The 19,654-nt window shown below is 35.0% G+C and overlaps 2 protein-coding genes across 2 annotated transcripts; one reads left to right on the forward strand and one right to left on the reverse strand.

The window, feature by feature from the left end:
- Nucleotides 1-1,679: 1,679 nt before the first annotated feature.
- On the forward strand, nucleotides 1,680-12,888 carry LOC112507931 (S-adenosylmethionine uptake transporter-like). Its single transcript, XM_025112687.1, has 10 exons — nucleotides 1,680-2,090; nucleotides 2,260-2,413; nucleotides 4,983-5,157; nucleotides 6,486-6,601; nucleotides 9,397-9,444; nucleotides 10,203-10,353; nucleotides 10,805-10,871; nucleotides 11,108-11,179; nucleotides 11,263-11,328; nucleotides 12,622-12,888. The coding sequence occupies exons 1-10, from the start codon at nucleotides 1,869-1,871 to the stop codon at nucleotides 12,754-12,756; spliced, it is 1,206 nt and encodes a 401-aa protein (XP_024968455.1). The 5' UTR covers nucleotides 1,680-1,868; the 3' UTR covers nucleotides 12,757-12,888.
- Nucleotides 12,889-14,157: 1,269 nt separating this feature from the next.
- On the reverse strand, nucleotides 14,158-18,118 carry LOC112507497 (zinc finger CCCH domain-containing protein 3-like). The gene is made up of 7 exons (XM_025112110.1): nucleotides 17,631-18,118; nucleotides 17,125-17,291; nucleotides 16,980-17,033; nucleotides 16,094-16,210; nucleotides 15,757-16,002; nucleotides 14,855-15,085; nucleotides 14,158-14,674 (listed from the first exon to the last, which is right to left on the reverse strand). The coding sequence occupies exons 1-7, from the start codon at nucleotides 17,710-17,712 to the stop codon at nucleotides 14,348-14,350; spliced, it is 1,224 nt and encodes a 407-aa protein (XP_024967878.1). The 5' UTR covers nucleotides 17,713-18,118; the 3' UTR covers nucleotides 14,158-14,347.
- Between the last annotated feature and the right edge of the window lie 1,536 nt (nucleotides 18,119-19,654).

The raw sequence follows: 19,654 nt of genomic DNA on the forward strand, positions 1-19,654 counted from the left end.
TATATTATTAAACCAAATATAAATTATTTTGTTTTTATACCTAAATTAAATTATAATAAAAAACTGAATTAAAAAATTACACAAAAAATGTGGAATTTTAAATAGTTAATTTGATACGAATATCGATATATTTTTATTATGCATAAAGTACAACTTATCAAAGCTCGATTGAGATAAAAAATAAAATGAAATATTAAAATCACGACGTATCTCGCTGGATTGCACAAGTATGCTTCTAGTATATATATATATATATATATATATATTATTTAATAAATTTAAGAGTAGATTATGTTTTTCGTCACCGTGGTTTGTTAAAAATTGCGATTTACATTCTTATGGTTTAGAAATTGCGATTTTCATCTATATGGTTTGTAATTTATTTTTATTTTCACTCCTAAACTAATTCTTACCTTTTTAAGTTAAAGGGACCAAATTACTAAGGAATTGTAAACCACATGGACTAGAACAATAACAAATTATAAATCATAAGAACGAAAAAAACAATGATTTATAAATTATTGAGATGAAAACCGTAATATCTAAACCACAAGGACTAAAATCGCAACTTTTAGCAAACCACATGGACGAAAAACATTTTTTATAATATTTAAAATAAGTATAATTTAGTTTTTCTTTTAAAATATTTATTTTTATTGTATTAGTTTATTAATTTTTTTTTTTACAATTTTCATCAAAAAATCTGATCTCAAAGATAGAAAGCAGATTCCTTTTTAAATGAATTATGAATCACATATGATTTTAACGAAAATTGTAATTCTTAAAAAAATTTGTTTCAAATAGAAAATGAATTCTTTAGATGAAAACTAAATATGTTTATTTTAAATGCATTAAATATAAGATATTTTTGAAATAAAAAATTAAATTATATTAAAATCAGAATATGATAAAAGTAGAATCTTAAATGCATACCTTAAATAACTTTTATATGATTAAATTATTGTTTACACCGTTATTTATTTATTTTTAGATTTAATTATTTAATAAATTTATAGACCTAAAATTATTCTCTTATTCTTTTAAATATGTATCATTCTCGTTTAATCCCCATTAAAAGTAATAGTTTAGAAAAACCCAAAGGAACTCCCATTTCCATTGATAAGTTTTTGAATTTTTTTAAAATAAAAAATCAGTAAACTTTCTCATTTTGAATAATTAAGTCATAAAACGTTGTTTTTAAATATATAAATTATCGAAATTTTAAAAATTGGTTATATATAATATTTTAATCTAAAAAAACTACTTATAATGTAGTTTTTCATTGGGTACGAGAGATTCATATATAATGTAGGGTTTGGAAACCGTAAAACTGATTTAAGTATTTATTTTTATTTTAGTGTAAATTAAGTTTTTCGTTTCTTGTGGTTTGTTGAAAATTTCTATTTCATCCTCGTCGTTTTCAAATTAAGTTGTATTTATGTATAATTTACTTTTATTCTTGAATTTTAAGTAATATGCATCAATAATTAATACTTTATATATAAAAATAATTTTTAAAATTTTTTGTCAAATGATTTATAATATAGTATAGATTAAAAAGAATAAAAGGGATCATGATATTTAAAAGTGATGTAACGGGGTTGACATTCTAGTTTGAGGTTCGAACCACGTGAAACGGGGTTGCCAACGTGGCTCCATTTGGCGCCACTTTTTATGACGAGCCAGCTCGGTAGACTGTTGACGTGTCGCTTTAATTTCCAACGGAAACCACCGTTAACAATCATCATCGTCCTCGTCCTTCTCAGCAAAATTACCACTAATTGTCATATCTTTTGAGCTATTCTAGGTTGATTTTGGTCTCTAGTTCGATCAATTTTGAGTACATTTAGGGTTTCTCTCTCTCTCATATGGATTCTACAGATGCCAATGACGGTATCGATGGGGGAATTGTAGGTACCAAAGAGCTAGATCATGCTCTAATGGTAGAAATGGCGTCAGTTGCCGGTTCGGATTTAGGTTTTAATACGGTTTCAATTGCGGAGGATCAGATAACGCCTCTTTTGACGCAAGCCGACAATCCCAGACTCAATATTTTTTCTGTCTCATACCCTAAACGGAAAAGTGACAAGGTATTTTTAATATTTTATGCCTCAAAGATAATATACTAGTGGTTTAAGTCGGATTATTTGGTTATTAATCAGTGTCGACTCTGTTTCTTATATGATTAGAGCTTTCTCTCGATGATTTTATTGTTTTATTGAGGACTTCATTGACTAGAAGAACGTATGGACGTTGCAGGACCAAGTTACGAGATCAATTGAAACAGAGACATCACCTTTTACGCTGTTTATAATGTGGGCATGGTCTGGATCTAGATATTCTGGTTTGGTATGCATGGCCTTAGCGTCTTCGGTATACTGTATCATGGGAATTCTTTCGGATGTGTTCTCTGGTTAGTGGGTTCTTTTTATGTAGTGGAACAGTGGCCTTTATTAACTTACTAGAATGGAGAAATGTATGTTTGATTTGGTTCTCTTCTGGCCACCATGTCAATTTGACACTATGCTAAGCTTAACATGTGTCTTTGCTATGTTTTTGGCGTTGCTGATACAACTTATAAAATCCGAATTCTTGATATTTTGATTGTTAATTTTCCAAAATATGCCGTACTTAAAGGAAAAGAGTTGACATCCTTCTAGGTAGATTAATCTGTTGCTGCTATATGACCTTCAATAGTCTTCACACTGAAAAATGATTCAAAGTGTGTCAGCAGACATGATTAAATGAGATTTTTAGACGGGTGGCTGTGATGTTTCAACTCATATATGTAAAATCAACTACTCAATGACATGAAAACACCTTTTCAGGAGTATATTGAATTATCCCTTCTCTCGAAGTGCTTTCTGTCTATTGGCTCGAGCTTGCTCTATCTGCCTCTACATAGACACAAGTTAACAAATCTTTCTCATGTATCAGTGATGCATCATCATATAGTGATTAGTGAAGTCGAAACAAATGAGGGAAGGAGTACATATGAAGTCAACTAGTTCAGAGGAAGGGGTACAGCATATGATTAATGCTTTACAACATATCAGAACATGCAAAGGTGGTGAATAACAATTTCAGGGGATGCTAGGTAGGTATACAGAGCACATATGCAAGTAAGGGAATGCAGAGTAGGGATGTCACTGTACTTTGAATTACTGCTTTCTGTTACATATAGTTGATAGTCGTTAATAGCAGTTACTTCAACATCTTCCTATCTCTTGTTTCTATCTCTTCTATTAGTCCCAATTCAAAAAGAATCTCTCAATCAGTTGCTGAACACCAGTTTGCAGGTAATGTTGTTATATTTCTGTTGTTCACCATCATTCACACACAATAACGCATGAACTGACACCAGCCTTGTGCGTCAGATCGCAATGGACTCTGCAGCACTATACACACAGCAACTGATTTATTTATAGGATAGATGCATTAGCCCTACTCTAGTACTTTATTGGTGGAGACATTGGGCATAGTGTATGGTAAATGACTTAGGAACTTGTAGTTCGACTATCAAAAGCCTGAACAATCAATACAGTTGTAAATGTGTAATGCACAGACAAAAAAATGTCAATTAGAGTGCCATCTCTGCACTTCACAGTTACCGTAATGTAACGATATAGAACTGCCATTCAAATTATTCAACTATGGTAGCATGGTACGGGCTGTTATGTGAAGAGCAAAGTGTACAATGCAGCGTGCATGTAGCTCTGTTTTTGTCTCCAACAGCCAGATATTAGATGCAATGAAAATCATGCCAATCATTCTCTCTCGTACTTCACATACACCTCCTTTTATGAGTTCAAAAGTAATCAATCTCTTGATTAAATCTTCTCTCAACTCCATGTGGCAAAATTCTTTGTCCCATTACCTTTATTATCCACTCCTTTGTAGTTCATTTCTAAATCTTGTAGTGATTAATCTGTTATGCCAAAAGGAATTTCAAGTGAGGCAAAAGGAATATCTGATGAGGCACATGGCAAAACTACCTCTAATATTTCATTGGACCAGGTAGCAGCAGATCCCATCACAGAGGACACAAAGAAAAGTACCAGACAGAGGATCCCTAATAGAAAATACATGGAGGAATGGGCTATATAGAGGAGGATCTTGTTATGAATTAGCATGTGATGATTGAGGCCTCTCTCTCTCCTCTCCTCTCTGGAATTCTCTTCTTCCTTGAGGCTCCTTCAATTTATCTTTCTGCAATTACCTTACAGTCATCTTACTCTGTGTCTTTCAATTTCCCTAAAAGTGTACTGATTACTCTCGTGTAATTCAGCAAGCTTCATCAATAAGCAAATATTCCCTTTGAGTTCTAAATTGTGGTACTAAATTCTATAAGCATTACATAATCACTGCTAAGAAAGAATATTTATCTTAAATCTTGCTGCTACACTATTCTTTGTTTGCCCTAATTCTCTTCGAAGATCAATGCCAATTCTATAATACATCTCATCATCCTCCATGTACATGCAAATTAACGGCGATAGAAAGAATACAATTTTCTTCAAAATCATGTACTTCCTTTCATCTATTTATATGGGCTGGTTGAAGGATTCAGTTTCATATGCATTTTCTGATTTGCTACCACATTCCCAAGAAGAAGACAACATATAAATCCCCCCTGCTATTCCTGTTTATCTGGATAAACAAAAAAGGGCTATGCTGCTATTCCATGATGACATCATATTGAAAACCAGAGTTACCATTGTAAGAGGTTTTATATCATTGATTATTTTTGTAACAAGGTGGTTACTCATACAGGAAGAGATGCAAAACATCCTCAATCTTTCCACTTGCTCATGTCTTAGAAACCAACTCTGCCATATAAACGTGTAACCTATTCATGATCTCTGTTAATTGTGCAGATTTCTGACCTTCTATGCCTAAATGACTTTTTAGTTTTTAGCAATATTATCTATGCCTAGTGTAGCTTCCTCTTGATCTGTTTTTGTTTTATTTTGAAATGGCAGCTCAAGCAATTCCTCTTTTTGAGATAGCACTTGCAAGATGTATAATTGTGTCGGCATTATCATTCATCTGGTTAAGAAGAAGTGCACAACCAATATTTGGACCTTCAAATGTCAGGAGTCTTTTTGTCTCCAGAGCTGTTACTGGCTGTGTTTCTCTGTTGACTTTCATTTACTGGTAAGTCTTACATCTATGCAAGCTGTAATATGCAACAATGATACCCCCCCTCTCTACAAACATGACTCAACAATATGCATGTACTTTCACCTAAAGGTGGGATTTTCTTCTAAAACTTTTGGTCAATCAAGACAATTTTATTTTTATGAAATAGACTTTAGCAGGAAATCTGGTTGTCCTTCTAAGATAGATTGACATGCTTCTCATGTGTACTTGTACTTCCTAAGGAAACTTTGTATGTTTGAGTTGCTCCTATCATGAATTGATCTACAAGTACACGCACACGTGATAGTCATCACATTTTGTCGAGTTATTTTCGTCCATTACTCTTATGTGTGTCTTCTATCATATTTTTATTTATTTATATCATTCATGTCCACAACTGAGTTATACCTGCACTATGGGGGATTTCAACATCAGCATGTGCAACAATGATGTGTTTGTGTATCTGGAATTTTTTATATTTTTAAGCCTTCATCGTTTAAGTTTGGCCATGCATGCTTCCTTGTATAGTTAACTTGATATATACGTGTAGGATTTTGAACAGGGTTAGCTCCACGCAGCTGCTTCACATATGGTTTATCTTTTTAATGGTATCGGTATGAGTGTATGACAAATTACGTATTGGCAAGCAGATATATTCTTTGAGCATATTAAGTATCTAAAGCTGTCGAGTTTCATTGCTTAAAATCTGATTATAATAAATATCATACAATTTTTTATGAGGGTGCGCTTGCATCATGCAACTTTCCTCCATGTGTGAGTATTCATATCGTTCTTATCAATGATAAGCATGATTCACTTGTATTTGGTTGTCCACCATGTAAAGATTAGTTGTGAAACTGAATGTTGGAACAAGCTGCATAAGTTACAAATAGTAACATGCTATTGAATGAGATAAGGTTTATCTAATAAATATATGATATTGAATAAATATTCCAGCTAATCATACGAGCTATAGAGAATCGACTAATTTCATGTAACATCTATGTTTATGGTGCAAAGGATGTTTCATCTCCTTTGTTTTTAAAGTATATATTATATACACCAAATGCAACAAATAAACTCACACACCCTACTCACCTTTGGTGAGGTTTGAACCGCTGACTTCCTAGGAGGCCAAAGGCCTTTGGATATTTCATCTCTTGTAATGCCTTTAAATTGAACTATCCTTGATAAGCATTTATTATCTGGCCTTGTATTTTTCTAGCTAAGGTTCCCTTATTTTATGTTCATATTGTTATCGCCTAGGTTGTTGGAAGACAATTTTAGCTTTTTTCCTGATGTTCAAAATATTTTGGATATCTAAATCACATTTCTCTTTGCAGTATTCAAAAGTTACCATTGTCTCAAGCCATGCTTTTGAGCTTTACAACTCCAATAATGGCCTCAGTTTCAGCAAGATTCATTCTGCATGAGAATTTGAAAATTGCAGAAATAGCAGGTACTACATTGACATCCAGAACAACTAATCATGTGTAATCATTTTTTCCATAGGCAAAATGAAATTTTATTCTTGGTATCATCCCAAAACATACATGGACTAATCAATTATATAACTGACACAACTTGAACTCATTCAATATTAAATTCTTGGTGTTAGTTGATTACGGAAAATTGGACCATTGATATGTCATACACCTTATACACTAGAAGTTGACACTAGCATACAAAGTACAAGATAACCAGTTAACCCAACACCAATTTGTTGGTGATTTTAGTGAAATCATCGGTTCATTTTATGTAGTTGGATTCACAAAGAGAATATGGGGTGTTAGTTAAGCTATAACACGGGCTAGGAGGTGTGGAGTGGGCACTCGTTTAAGCTAACTAGAACCCGGGATCGTTCAATGGTCTTGTATAGGGAGGGTCTAAGCAGCAGATGGCAGTGCACGGGCCATGCTCTTTTACACTTGAAAAGAGGACGGCCGTGCTGCAAACAGAAAGCTGAGCACGGGCCATGCTTTTTTTGTCTTCAGAATGGCACGGGTCGTGTGTTTTTGATCTTTAGAATGGCACGGGCCATTCGTCAGAAAGTTATCAGCTCTTCTGTTCAACTCTATATAGTTAATGGTACACTAACTAGCTGATGGTTCTTCAACTATAAGATGGGTCTATTAGATGAAGGTTCAGGTAGAGGATGTCAATTGTGTTCAACTAGCTGATGGTTCACTAATATTCAGCTTCGCTGATGGTTTACTAGTGTTCAGCTAGTTGATGGTTAACACGTGTTCAGATAGCTGAAGGTTCACGAGTGTTCAGCGAAGTTGATGCTTCACTAGTGTTTCATCTCGCTGAAGGATTGCCATATGTGTTTAACTATATCGAGCTGATGATAGGCCACTAATAGGTACTTGCCTTATCTATAACCACTCACTTTTAATTTCTAGCAATCATTCCCATTTAAAGAGGGGAGTTATTCTCGGCATTAATATAGGAGCGGTTACAATTATCTAAGTTTAAAAGGAAACGGTTTCTGCCATAATCGTGACTGAAAATTTGAGATTATTCTCGAGTGAATTTCGTGATACCTGGGCAGATTAGGGTCGAAATATCATTTAAGGAAAGTGAGCTCTCACGCGATCTCAAGTTTTATCCAAGTTCATATAATCACTCATCGTTTTCTTCACGAGTTTTCTGGAATCCCCCAACACAATCTGGGTATTATAAAACACCTAGGAGAAACTACTTTCTCTAAGCAAAACATGAAAAAGACTCCTACAATCAGAACTATATAATATCTATTACTGAGGGGATTTTTACCATATAACCAAAGGAGAGTACAATGTGGGGTTGGCCTAGAATAAGATATGCCAGTAAAGAATAAAAGAAACCATATGCATGATAGTACAAAAATCATAGTGTATAATAATGATGCTCCTCAAAGAGGAGCATCTTTATCTATCATGCTCAACTTGTCAACAGACGATGCACATCCAGTGTTCTCTATGGCTCCGTCGAGATGTTTGCTACTTGGTAGCTGCTATACGATTTACATGTGGATAGGCAAGATGATTGGAGGTTTATTATGGCACCAACAACATGATTGCTTACAGTGTTGGACCAACCTCTATGTGCTTCTTCCTTTCACAGAAGACCTGGTTCCTGGTTATATGGAGGAGATTGGTTATCATATTGTAGCCTTAATATTTTATTAGTAAAAGTGCCCAACTAATGCAGAAGTCGATTAATCCATATCACCTCACAAGTAACAACCATGCATGATGTTCGGATCATGCACTGAAGGAGGGAAAGTAGGTTCTTTTCTTTTCACGTGATGGGGTGGTATAGACCAGGTACTTTTGGATGATCATAGGTAAAAGGATGTCTAAACTTTTCATATGTATGTGTTAAGGTATGCCAGGAGGTTCAAACAAGTATCACGCTGAGCATATGTTGGATTGATCAGTGGACCTAAAAGTTGCAGGTTAATTCTCAGGTTGGTATCTGATAAATTATGGGTATGTAGAACACAGCAGTCACCTGTCTAACGATCAGGAACTGAACTCTATGGATGTGATGAAGACACTTGAATCATGAGATATGGCAGTATAGGTAAAGTAGTTTTTCTTGTGATATATATGGATCATTTTGCACATAACTAGAAGGGTAAGATTGGAAGGTACACCAGGTGGTTCAGATTAGTATCAGGCTGAGTGTTTAGTGGATAGGTTGGTGCACCCCTAAGGTATAGGCTCATTATGGGGTTGAGTGTTTGAGAAGTTTTAGGTATCTGTAATAGAAAGCTACCCGTGTTATGATCCAAAATAGAACCTCTAAGGACATTAATCAAAGTAGTTGATTACTTATAGTGCCATAGGATGGATATAAGTGGATTGTTTGGACTATGTGTGCTTTTTAGCTAAAGTTTGCTGGCTCAGCTGGCTCTTTCGTTTGTATTTCTTTTTACCTTCGATTTCAATTTGGTTGTTTATTTCTTGCATGATATTGCAGTTTATTGTCTGTCTGATGGTTTTAGAAACAATTGATGAGTTCCATTTCTGACTGCAATGAAGCAGGACACTGTTGCTGAAATGATTACTTAGAGCACTTGTATGCATGCCTATGTGTTATATATTACTTTAAGCTTCATGAAGCTTTCTGTTGGTACTTTTCACCCTCCCAGGTCAAACCAATGATCTGAAACACTTGTCTAACCTTTTGTATCTCTTCAATATCTGCTTGTTATTCATTGACATATTATCATAGTTATGTTCATAATTCACATCTGCTTTTCAGGTATTGCTTTGAGTTTCTTTGGTGTAATCTTTATCCTCCGATCACAAGGTACGGAAGTGAGTTAATAAATCCTTTTGGATAAGTAATGACCTTTTGTATCTTAAGCAGTTTACATTTCAGTCTACCTGATTCATAATTCAGTTTTCTTGCTGAGATCCTTTTCTTCCTCATTGTCGGTAGGTTTAACAGGTGTTCCTGGTGCAGTTTTCTCTTTCTAAAATTTTATATTGACAAAAAATATGCGTCATACTGATGATATTAAACACTAAAAGGCATGCATACCATTTTAGGCCAATAACTATTTGACTTGTAGTATACTTATCTAAATAATGGACACAAAGCATCAAATATTGGCCTTTGGTCAATTGTTTCGAGGTTATATGGCTTGTATCCATGGCAGTTGGAAAAAAAGAATGGGCTACCCATAGAAGTAGAAATTTGATAAAAAGAGAAGCAAGGCATTTGATGTTGCTCAGATGATGAAGAATTGCAATCTTTTAGGGAGTATTACTTTTGGCTATAAAGGACATCCATTTCCATAATTGAATTTTGGCTTGTGAAACCTTCTCATACATGCTTTGGAATAAGATGTGTGAACCATCTGTAGCACTTCAAAAATATACATGGGCCAAATATAACCCAAATTTGGTACACAATTGTTCTTTCCCCCTTTCCCCTCTTGCTGCAGTTGGAATTCATTCTTATTCACTTATTTGCTCTCATCAGATGCAGATTTTAGCTGGTCAACACAGTGCCAGCCTACTTCATTGATGATCCATCCATATCTTATATGTGACCTTGTGCAGGAAGGTCAGGAAATGCCAGGGAACAAAAGGATTTAGCCGTGCATGGAATACATCATGTTTATGTAGTTTTGATTGGTTTACTATCATCATTGGCTGGTGGACTGAGTTACTGTCTTATAAGGGCTGGAGCAAAGAAATCCGAGCAACCTGTGTAAGTACTGCCTTCTTCAGTCTACAGTTTGTCTGTCATTGTAATATTTGTTCACAGAAAGGATATTGCATCAAAATATCAGATAATTGTCTTTAATCACTAAAAGGGCAGCTCCAATGCTATGAGCCCACACCCTAGGACTGAGAGGTTGGCGGTTCGTTTACAAGGTGGTAATACAAGAGCCTATATAAATCCATTAGTTATGAACAAAAAAAAGATGGAAGAACTAAGAAAATTGTACAAAGCATCATGCTCATAATTTAGCACATGAGTCGATCTTCTTCCTTAACTAGTTGGGATAAAAACTGGACATTTTTACTGTCTTCTCATGCATAGCATTATATCAATCATTGTGGTTCTGTAAACACTGAGGCTGCAGAATATCCTAGCCTCACCATCACTTATTACTTGGGACCATTTTCAATACCAAAATTTTCCTTTTCTCTTTCAGGGGCACTATATTTTCATTTGGCTTACTCTCTAGTCCTGCTGCAGCAATATGCATGATCACCTTTGAAGTAAGATAATTGACTTGATCAAATCAATTTTAGAATCTTGACATTACTGGGTTCGAAGTTGGTGATTTTTCTGATTATTCATTGATCATTGGTCCTAAGCTCTGTTGAACTCAACTATAAGAGTTAACTTTCACTTGAAATTGATAATTTATATCAAATATCTGATAGAAACATAACCTCTCTATACAGGATACTAGAGAATCAAGTCCATTATAATATTTGATTTTTCATTGCAGAGATTTGTGTTGCCTAGCTTCTACTCATTACTTCTTATGATTCTACTTGGTGTATTGGCCTTCGTCGCTGAGGTGTGCTTTCAATAACGCACCTTTCCTGATTCATATTATTGTGGCTTGGTACTAGTTAAATTTTTACTTTTATTTTACTGCAGTTGTTTCTCGCTCGTGGGCTTCAGCTTGAGAAAACTAACAAAGTTGCAAATATCCAATACCTTGAGGTATATTTTTATGTTTGTTACTTGTTTATGATAGAAGATTTACTATTTTGTCTTCCATACTTTATTCCTTGTCTAATTCATGTGAATTTCACAATCATATGGAACGTGTTAGGAAATTTATGAAGAATATCTCAGGAAACATAAAGAATCAATTCTTCAAAGCTTTCTATAGGAGCCTTATATTGTACCCAGACCTAAAATGCATCTATTTGCCTTTATTGAAAATGGCTTCCTGGACCTTCACCTCCCTTAATTAAAAATTAAACCTTACTCGGATTAACTGGGCAAGGGTTCATAGCGCTTACCATTCTTTGTGAAGAAAAAGGACGGAATCACGGAAAGATATCTCTCTCAAATGAAAATTACAACATTTTCTGTTTTCAGGCTTGCTTATTAATCTAAATTATATTCCTATTGCCATAGTCGATAATATTGATTTCAGTCACTTGATTCCCATACTTTGTTATGATCAAAGGGTATCTAAAACATTGGTTAGTCTTTAAAGTCTCTCTCAAACTATGTATCTGGTCAAAAACTGCATTTCTCAGGGGAAAAATGTCTTTATGACCATGACATCTTGTGTTTAGATTCCTCATAGTTGCCTGCTGCAATGGTATTCACTGATGGGTCCATTTAGAGCCGCTTATAAACGTGTTAAAACAAACAGAAACAACAAAAAATTGTGAACTAAACTTGCGCCTTGTGCATACAACTTGGACGAGGGTTTGGTCATTGTGCTAAGAGCACCTCCAAAGGGGGCGCCCGAAGACGTGAGATATACCCAATTATATTTGTTTTGACCTTCAACCGAGTTATAATGTCTTAGGCTTTTACTCTCTTGGCCAATATGATGATTCCCACTTCCAGCTTTTGATTTTTGAATAATGTTAGAAGAACGATTCTAATCAAGTAAACTTCATAGGTTACTTTGTCATTTTTAGACGTTTTTGTTGTTTTAATTTGTAAGACTTTTAATATAATCTATGGTATGAATAATGAACTTTTATTATCCGTTTGGTCGATCTATAGTCTTTGATGCATGTATAACAGGGCCTCTAAAAAGATTGTAACGGCCCCACCTCCAATAGGGCTTTTTAGAGAGCATTGTTGCAAAGCTTTTTGGCCATCTAGACACTTGAAAAGGCCATCGACTGTGGAGTTGCAATGAGCTTGTATTTTGCTTGTGGGTCCCACTTCATTGGAAAATTTTAGAAAAAGCTCGAATGAAAAAATTAAAAGCGTATTGTTGATGCGGGATGCATATTTTCTCATAATCTGTGTGGTTTTCTACAGGTGGCGTTATCGGAGTTATGGGGAGTGGCATCGTTACGAGTAACCCCTTTATTCGGTAGACTTGTTGGATGCTTGATGATTTTGGTTTCGGCTTGTTGCACCATGTATTTAGGGCCTGAGAAAGACATGGAGTGAAGTGTGTGTGTGTGTGTGTGTTTGGTCTCTTTATGTGTTTCAAAGGTCAAGTTCCATTTTTTACCCCATTGTTTGTTTGCATTAGAACTTGTAATTTTTTGAAAGAAGCCAAACACATCTTAATCAAAAAGTACCAAGGAAAAGGTTTCCCCCCTTGTACTATGCTCCAAATATGTATGCTCCAAACAATACCAGGAGGTCTCAGGTTCAAAATCAAGGAGGAATAAAAATCCTCTTGTGGCCATGGAGGTTCAAATGCGGTGACTCCGGACTATCTGCAAAGCAGGTGGTTGCCCTGGGATTAGTCGGCTCGCATAGCGGGTTGGATATCCAGGTTAATAAAAAAAATATGTACGCTATTGTCCCTTGACTTTCTCTTTCGACGATCTAAACTCGCGATCCAAGGGTTTTAACGATCCACGACTACCGTTAAATAAAATGCCCACTTGTTCACTGAACAAAAATTTGTTGTTCTATGTTTGGTGTGACGATTAGACAAGAAGATGGCAGGACTGAATGAGACAAAAATGCAGTTTTTTCGTTCCTATCAAAATAGGTGGAACAAATCAAGGAGACAGACAAAATTGGTAAATTACTGAAGTAATTATGCCAAATCAAAATATTCCATAATTATTTCACTCATTTACCTCATTTTGGTCAGACCAAAACTTGTGAAACCATTTTTATGTGAAACAACACCGTATAAATATTGCATTTTCATAAGTGCTGTTTCATATGTAAAACAACCACATGCAAATCAGTTTCGTAAGTTTGTAAATGAGTTAGGATTTATTTGTTAGCAACTTAAGGAGCTTAACGAGACTCTCAATTTATTCGGTTAATTATAAATTTTTTGTAGAGGTTTAATGACATAGAAAATGACTTATTCAATAAGCTTTATACAAAAAAACCTAGCTTTATTCAATTAAAAAATATGTTAATTCCATCTATAAAAAAACTCGCGCAAACACAAACCTTTTCCGATCTACACAGATAAATTAATCCACACATACAACTTTATTCATACATAACTTAATAAAAAAACCAATTTCCCATTGATCCCTTTTCAAATCACACAAACATACATCTAAAACTAAACTTGTTCACCCAAATATTATAATACATTTTCTTGTTACCGAGGGAGGGTGAAAGAAACAACCGTTATACACTTCGGGACAAAGGACACTCAGAAAGTTTCTCGTTTTGTGATAATGCCCTCGATAACGACCATTTATTATTGGGACTAGTTGGAGTTGACAGTAATTAACTTTTCATCCAGATCATGCACCCGACTCGTTAAACGAAAAGGGGTAGTTTGGACCAAAATTTGTGCAAATCATCCGCGGAAGCAAAACCAGTTCATATTTGAATATATAAAACCATAAAACAAGTGTCATAAAGTTTAGTTTTCTTTTTCCATTTATTGACAGCCAAAAACAACCCCTCTTTCCCTCTTTACATTCTTCTACAAAAGCTATCACATTCCCACAGAAACTGGAGGTGAAAAGGGGTTCATTTTGCTGCTGCATTAAATCATCCGTATCTGTTCAACAAAATCAACAAAACATAAGAACATAAAAACCAGTAACTTTCAATCCGATTGATTCTGTGACGATGAACGGGACGAAGATCCACCGTGTTCAGGCAACGAATCATCCGTGCACGGCTTCCCGTTGCTCATTGGTTCACTTCTCCATCCTCCTGCATTTTTCGATGATTTCGAAGGAGACGAGTCTGATGAATGGGGTGTGGGTGAAATCATCCCACCATATGGGAAGAACGATGGGTCGGGCATTGGTAGAGTCGGCATTCCCATGGTATAACTATACGAATATATCACCAAAGGGTGATCGTATTTACACGCTGGCCCGTATTTGCAGATTCCATATAGACCGTAATACGAACACGCAGGTTGCCCCTGCATTTTGAAAGTCATTGATTAAACTTTATAGGATGCCAAATATGTCTACTAACAAACTTTTTTTTGCAATAATTAAGTTTATAGGACCAAAAATTGTGTGCTTTGTAAAAATGTTATAATAAGTTGAAACGACATTTAGTGTCCTATAAAGTCGATTTTATTATAGTGTTAACTTACAGGTCTAAGAGGAAGGCCGAGTGGACTCAAGGAACTGGCTGCGGGTTGAGCCATCTTTTCCCTTGGGTGATGGTACTTGCAATCCGTTCCATACTTGCAGGCTCCGGTGTTCATGAAATAACGGCATTCCGGTTCACCCGGCCTCTCAGGCAGATGAGAATTCGGTGTTGATGGATAGAGTTGGTCAATTGAACCCGAACCATTGGTTGAGAGTAGTGGGTTCAGATTTGCCTGAAAATAGCAACACCAACAAAACCATTTGAGCTAATTGTTAGGTCATCTTTGACGATCATAAACTAACTTATTTTTGAACTCACCGCTGTTTGATTAGAGTCATAAACCGGCTTATAAACTAACGTTTTAGAAAACTACATTAAGGGCTTGTTTGTTAGTAGCTTAATGAGCTTAATGAGACTCACAGTTTATTCAGTCAGCTATAAATGATTGTTTGGCAATGGCTTAATGATATAAAAAGTGACTTATTCAGTAAGCTTCCTAGGAGGAACTTTATGCAGAAAACCAAGTTTTTTCTAAACCTAATTTAAAAACACACTCCTTCTATCTAAAAAAATATTCTCACAAACAAAAACCTTCCAAATCTATACATACATATTAATTCAATGGAAAAACAACCAAATAGCCCCTAAGTAGCGTTTCAAAGAACTCTAGTTATTTTTCTATTTTTTTCCAATTTATGCCCCTTATATTTTTCCAATTACTTTTTCAAACATGTCCTTTTACGTCATTTTACAGTATCCTCTAGCTTATTAACTAGGTTTTACAAAACATGACTAGTTTATCTGTTAATAGCTAGCTTATTAGCCAACAAGTAGTTTGCCAATGAGCTCTAAGATCAGCAAACTATAATAGATGCTTATAAAGATGGTAAAACAGTTACTTACAATATAAGGACTCCACCCTTGGTTGATACCAGCCGGAGGAATAACCATTGGCATGTAAGTTTGAGGACTTGGATACGACCATGCTGAACCGTTGATATGGGGTGGTGCACCCGATGGTCCATACGTCAAAGATCCTGAAACAGGTGTGTTTGAGCCATCTGGTGCTGGCTGTGGATGATGGAACTTGCAAGTAACTCCAAATTTACATGATCCAGTTCGTACATAATGAGGACACGACTTCTGTCCCTATTACAATAGTTGCAAAGATTCGGTTCCATTGAAATTCGACAAATAAAACTTCTGCAAATGCAACGAGATTTTGGAAAGAAAACGTTACCTGCCGCATAGGCAGCCCAACCATGTTCAACACGATAGGTTCAGCACCACGCCGATCACGGGGATGATTATATTTGCACGTTGATCCATATTTGCAAGCACCCGTCTTTAGAAAATACTGAACAAACGAAAATTGTTTCATAATACACTAACAATTTGGGATTATTTAGAACCCCATTAGATTAACTCTCCAAAAGCCCTTGAGGAGAGAAGGGAGCTCCAAACATATATCTATATCTATATATATATATAGAGAGAGAGGAGAAATGGTCCAATTCTAGCCGATGTGGGATTCTAACAATCCCCTCCAATAGAGGCTAGACAAGCAAAGATTGTCACAAAGTGTCAGAGTCCCAAGAGTAGTAGACCTTGACTCTGATACCATGTGTGACTATCTGGAACCCCATTAAAGTGATTACTCTCCAAAAGAGAAATGATCTAAGTCTAGTTAACGTGGGACTCTAACACCCCCCTTCTCCGACAGAGGTTAGACGGGCACACATTGTCCCATAATGTCGACTCATATAGAACTTGGCTCAAATACCATCTGAATTTAGCCCCATTAGATTACTCAAAGAGCCCTAAAGGAGAGAACGGATGTTCCAATTTCAAACATATATAAAGGAGAAATGGTCCAAGTCTAGTCGACACGAACTCTAACAAACAAGAAACAGAAGCATCATAAGCATATAGGCTATAGCATAATGCAATCACATTCAAGAAATCCAAAGAACAAGATCAAAAACTTATGAGAAATCCAACTCTTTCCATGAAATTTCTAATTAAAAGACAGCTATATGGAATCGAATCGAATCCAACAAGATGTTGCATATATCGAAATTACAGAAGCATAAACAGGTAGGAATTAGGATTAGGAAGAAACTTACAACACAATCTGGCTCTCCAATTCTTTCTGGGAGGTCACCTCCATGCTGATTCATCTACGAATTCGCAAAGGTAAGCGATAAAAGTAGCGTATGGGGTCGGATTTACATATCAAGATAGTTGGAAATTATTCTATTTTTGGTTTACCTGCCCATTGTAGGTTGGATGATTAAACCTGCAGTTATCACCATAGCCACAAACTCCAGTCCTCAAATAATATATGCAATTCGGTTCTCCGGGTCGAGCCGGATAGGCCGTAGAACCAATTTCATCTTCTTTCCCATTTGTCTGAATCCTCAACCGCCTTATAGCTTCTAAAAATCCCAAAGTTAAAATCATAGATAGAACACAAATTTCACATAATCTAATACAATAAAGTCTCTAAATCCCTAAATTCAGGATGATAACTCAAAAGGGCAAGTTTCATATGAAAAATTCCAGATGAAGGGCATGTAAACAGAGAATAATTTGGGGGAAATCAGAGTAAAACAGAGGAGTAACAGAGATATACATGAACGCAACAAAATCGAAGCAATCAAACCATGATCGCAGTACATAAAACATGATTTCCATCAAATTTAAGCTAATCGGTTGCGAAACGATGCAAGAGATTGAAGAAATCAAAACCGAAAGACAATGCATTTGTGTAATACCTTCAATGTTATTATTACCAGAAGGATTCAATGAAGAATTAGAAACCCCACTATTCCTCTGAACACGCCGATTATCCGGCATACCAATATCTATTTCTCAAAACACAAAACGTAATCCGAATAAATTGTTGGCAGGAGAGTGTTCTTCCTCAAAAACCAATCAAATCCCCCTCAAAAACAGAAGTTGGAGAAGTTTCAATCAAACCCCAGATCTCGATTATGATTATAATCGATAACAACAAACACTGAAACGACAAACGAAACAAAAGTTATCCGGTGTGATGATGAAGATGATGATGATCGATGATCAAGTGCAGATGGAAGACGAAATTGAGTTAAAAAGGCAAGAAAATCTGAACACCACGCTTAATTTATGGATGATCTATCAATGTAAATATTCTTTTTCAAACAAATTTCTCATTCTCTCTCCAGAAATCGAAAATTTTATTCCTAATTTTGAAAATTTGGATCTTCTCTCGATCTTGATCATGGAATTTAAGTGTAATTAAGTAAAGTTTGTTTTTCACGTAAATACTGAAATATTGTCGACTACTAATTGACAAAATTGTCCCTGGAATCTAGGAATGGGGTTCTGCGAATAAAAGGCTTTTTAGTAATTTGGAATTAATACCATAATTATAGACCCTTGTGGAAAATAAATTATGGCTATTTATTTATTTTTCAATATTTGTTTTGCCGTTTTATTAAAGAATTATCGTTTTTAAGAAAATCTTCACCGTTAAAAAGGCGGGAAGAATTTGGCGTGAAGAGACGTGAAAGGATCCTGACCGTTGAAGTTGTGGACCCACACGTGGCGCATTGGGTGGGTTAAATAAATGTGTATAAAAACAATTTGATTATTATTAAATAATATTGATTTATAATAAAATTAAAATAGAAAAATGTCGAAATAGGATGTTTTTAAATTTAATTTATTTATTTTTATTGATTTTCTGTGGGAAAAAATATATATTTTTATTTAATTTTTTTAATATAAAGTAAATTCATGGGACCCATAGGACCGACATTATTGGGTTGTTTTCTTTCGGGTGACGTTTCACGCGATACGTACTTGGGATCGGGTACTTCACCATCACTTTTACCGCCCATATAGTCACGTATAGAAATTGTCAAACACGAATTTGTTAACGTATAAGCATCGGGAAAAAAAATCTACATTTGAAAAAAAAAATAGTATTAAATTAAATATAAAATCTATATTTTTTTTAATTGGTTGATTTTCAGTTCATAAATAGTATTTTTGTAACCTTATAATAAAATCTACATTTGAAAAAAAAAAAGAATTCAAATTGTATTATTTTAATTTTAATTTTAAAAACTTTGTGGATTCTTCCATGTCGTCTACTCGTCTTACGGACCAATGACCATGAACCTTTTGTTGACCAACACAGTAATTAATGTAATTATAAAAAGAGTAAAATCCAAACTTTTAGGGGCTATTTGGTAATTGTTGAATGGTTTGATACATAATGATTAAGTAGTCAGAATGATTAAGAGACTCTCATTAGATAGTGTAAAATGAAATATAATTGTTACGTAATTGTTTACAATGGAATTAGTGCACTGAATGGTTAAGGGATGTCAAGTATACAAAATCATTCAGAGGGTTTTAGAACCATTAAGAAATAGATTTTTTTTTGTCAAACAAGATTCACCTATTAATGATTCAAATGTTGCCTCTTAATTAAACTATTAAGAGGTAAACAAACAACCATTTAGAAATTCATAATTTAATTACGAATAAAACATAGTTTGGTAAAAAAATAATTATTAACCTGGATATCAAATCCGTTATGCGAGTTGACGAATTTCAGGGTGATCACGTGCTTTGTGGGTAGACCGGAGCCACTACATTTGAACCTTCGTGGCCACAAGAAAATTTTTATTCTTCATTGGATTTGAACCTGAGACCTCTAGACATTTTTGACATTTAGAGTTCAAGTTCAAACCAATCAGACACCACTCTTGTCATCCAATTTGGTTAGTTTTAGTGTTAGGGACTA

Source organism: Cynara cardunculus (assembly GCF_001531365.2).
Source record: "Cynara cardunculus var. scolymus isolate 2C chromosome LG 2, CcrdV1, whole genome shotgun sequence".
NCBI classification, from domain to species: Eukaryota; Viridiplantae; Streptophyta; class Magnoliopsida; order Asterales; family Asteraceae; genus Cynara; species Cynara cardunculus.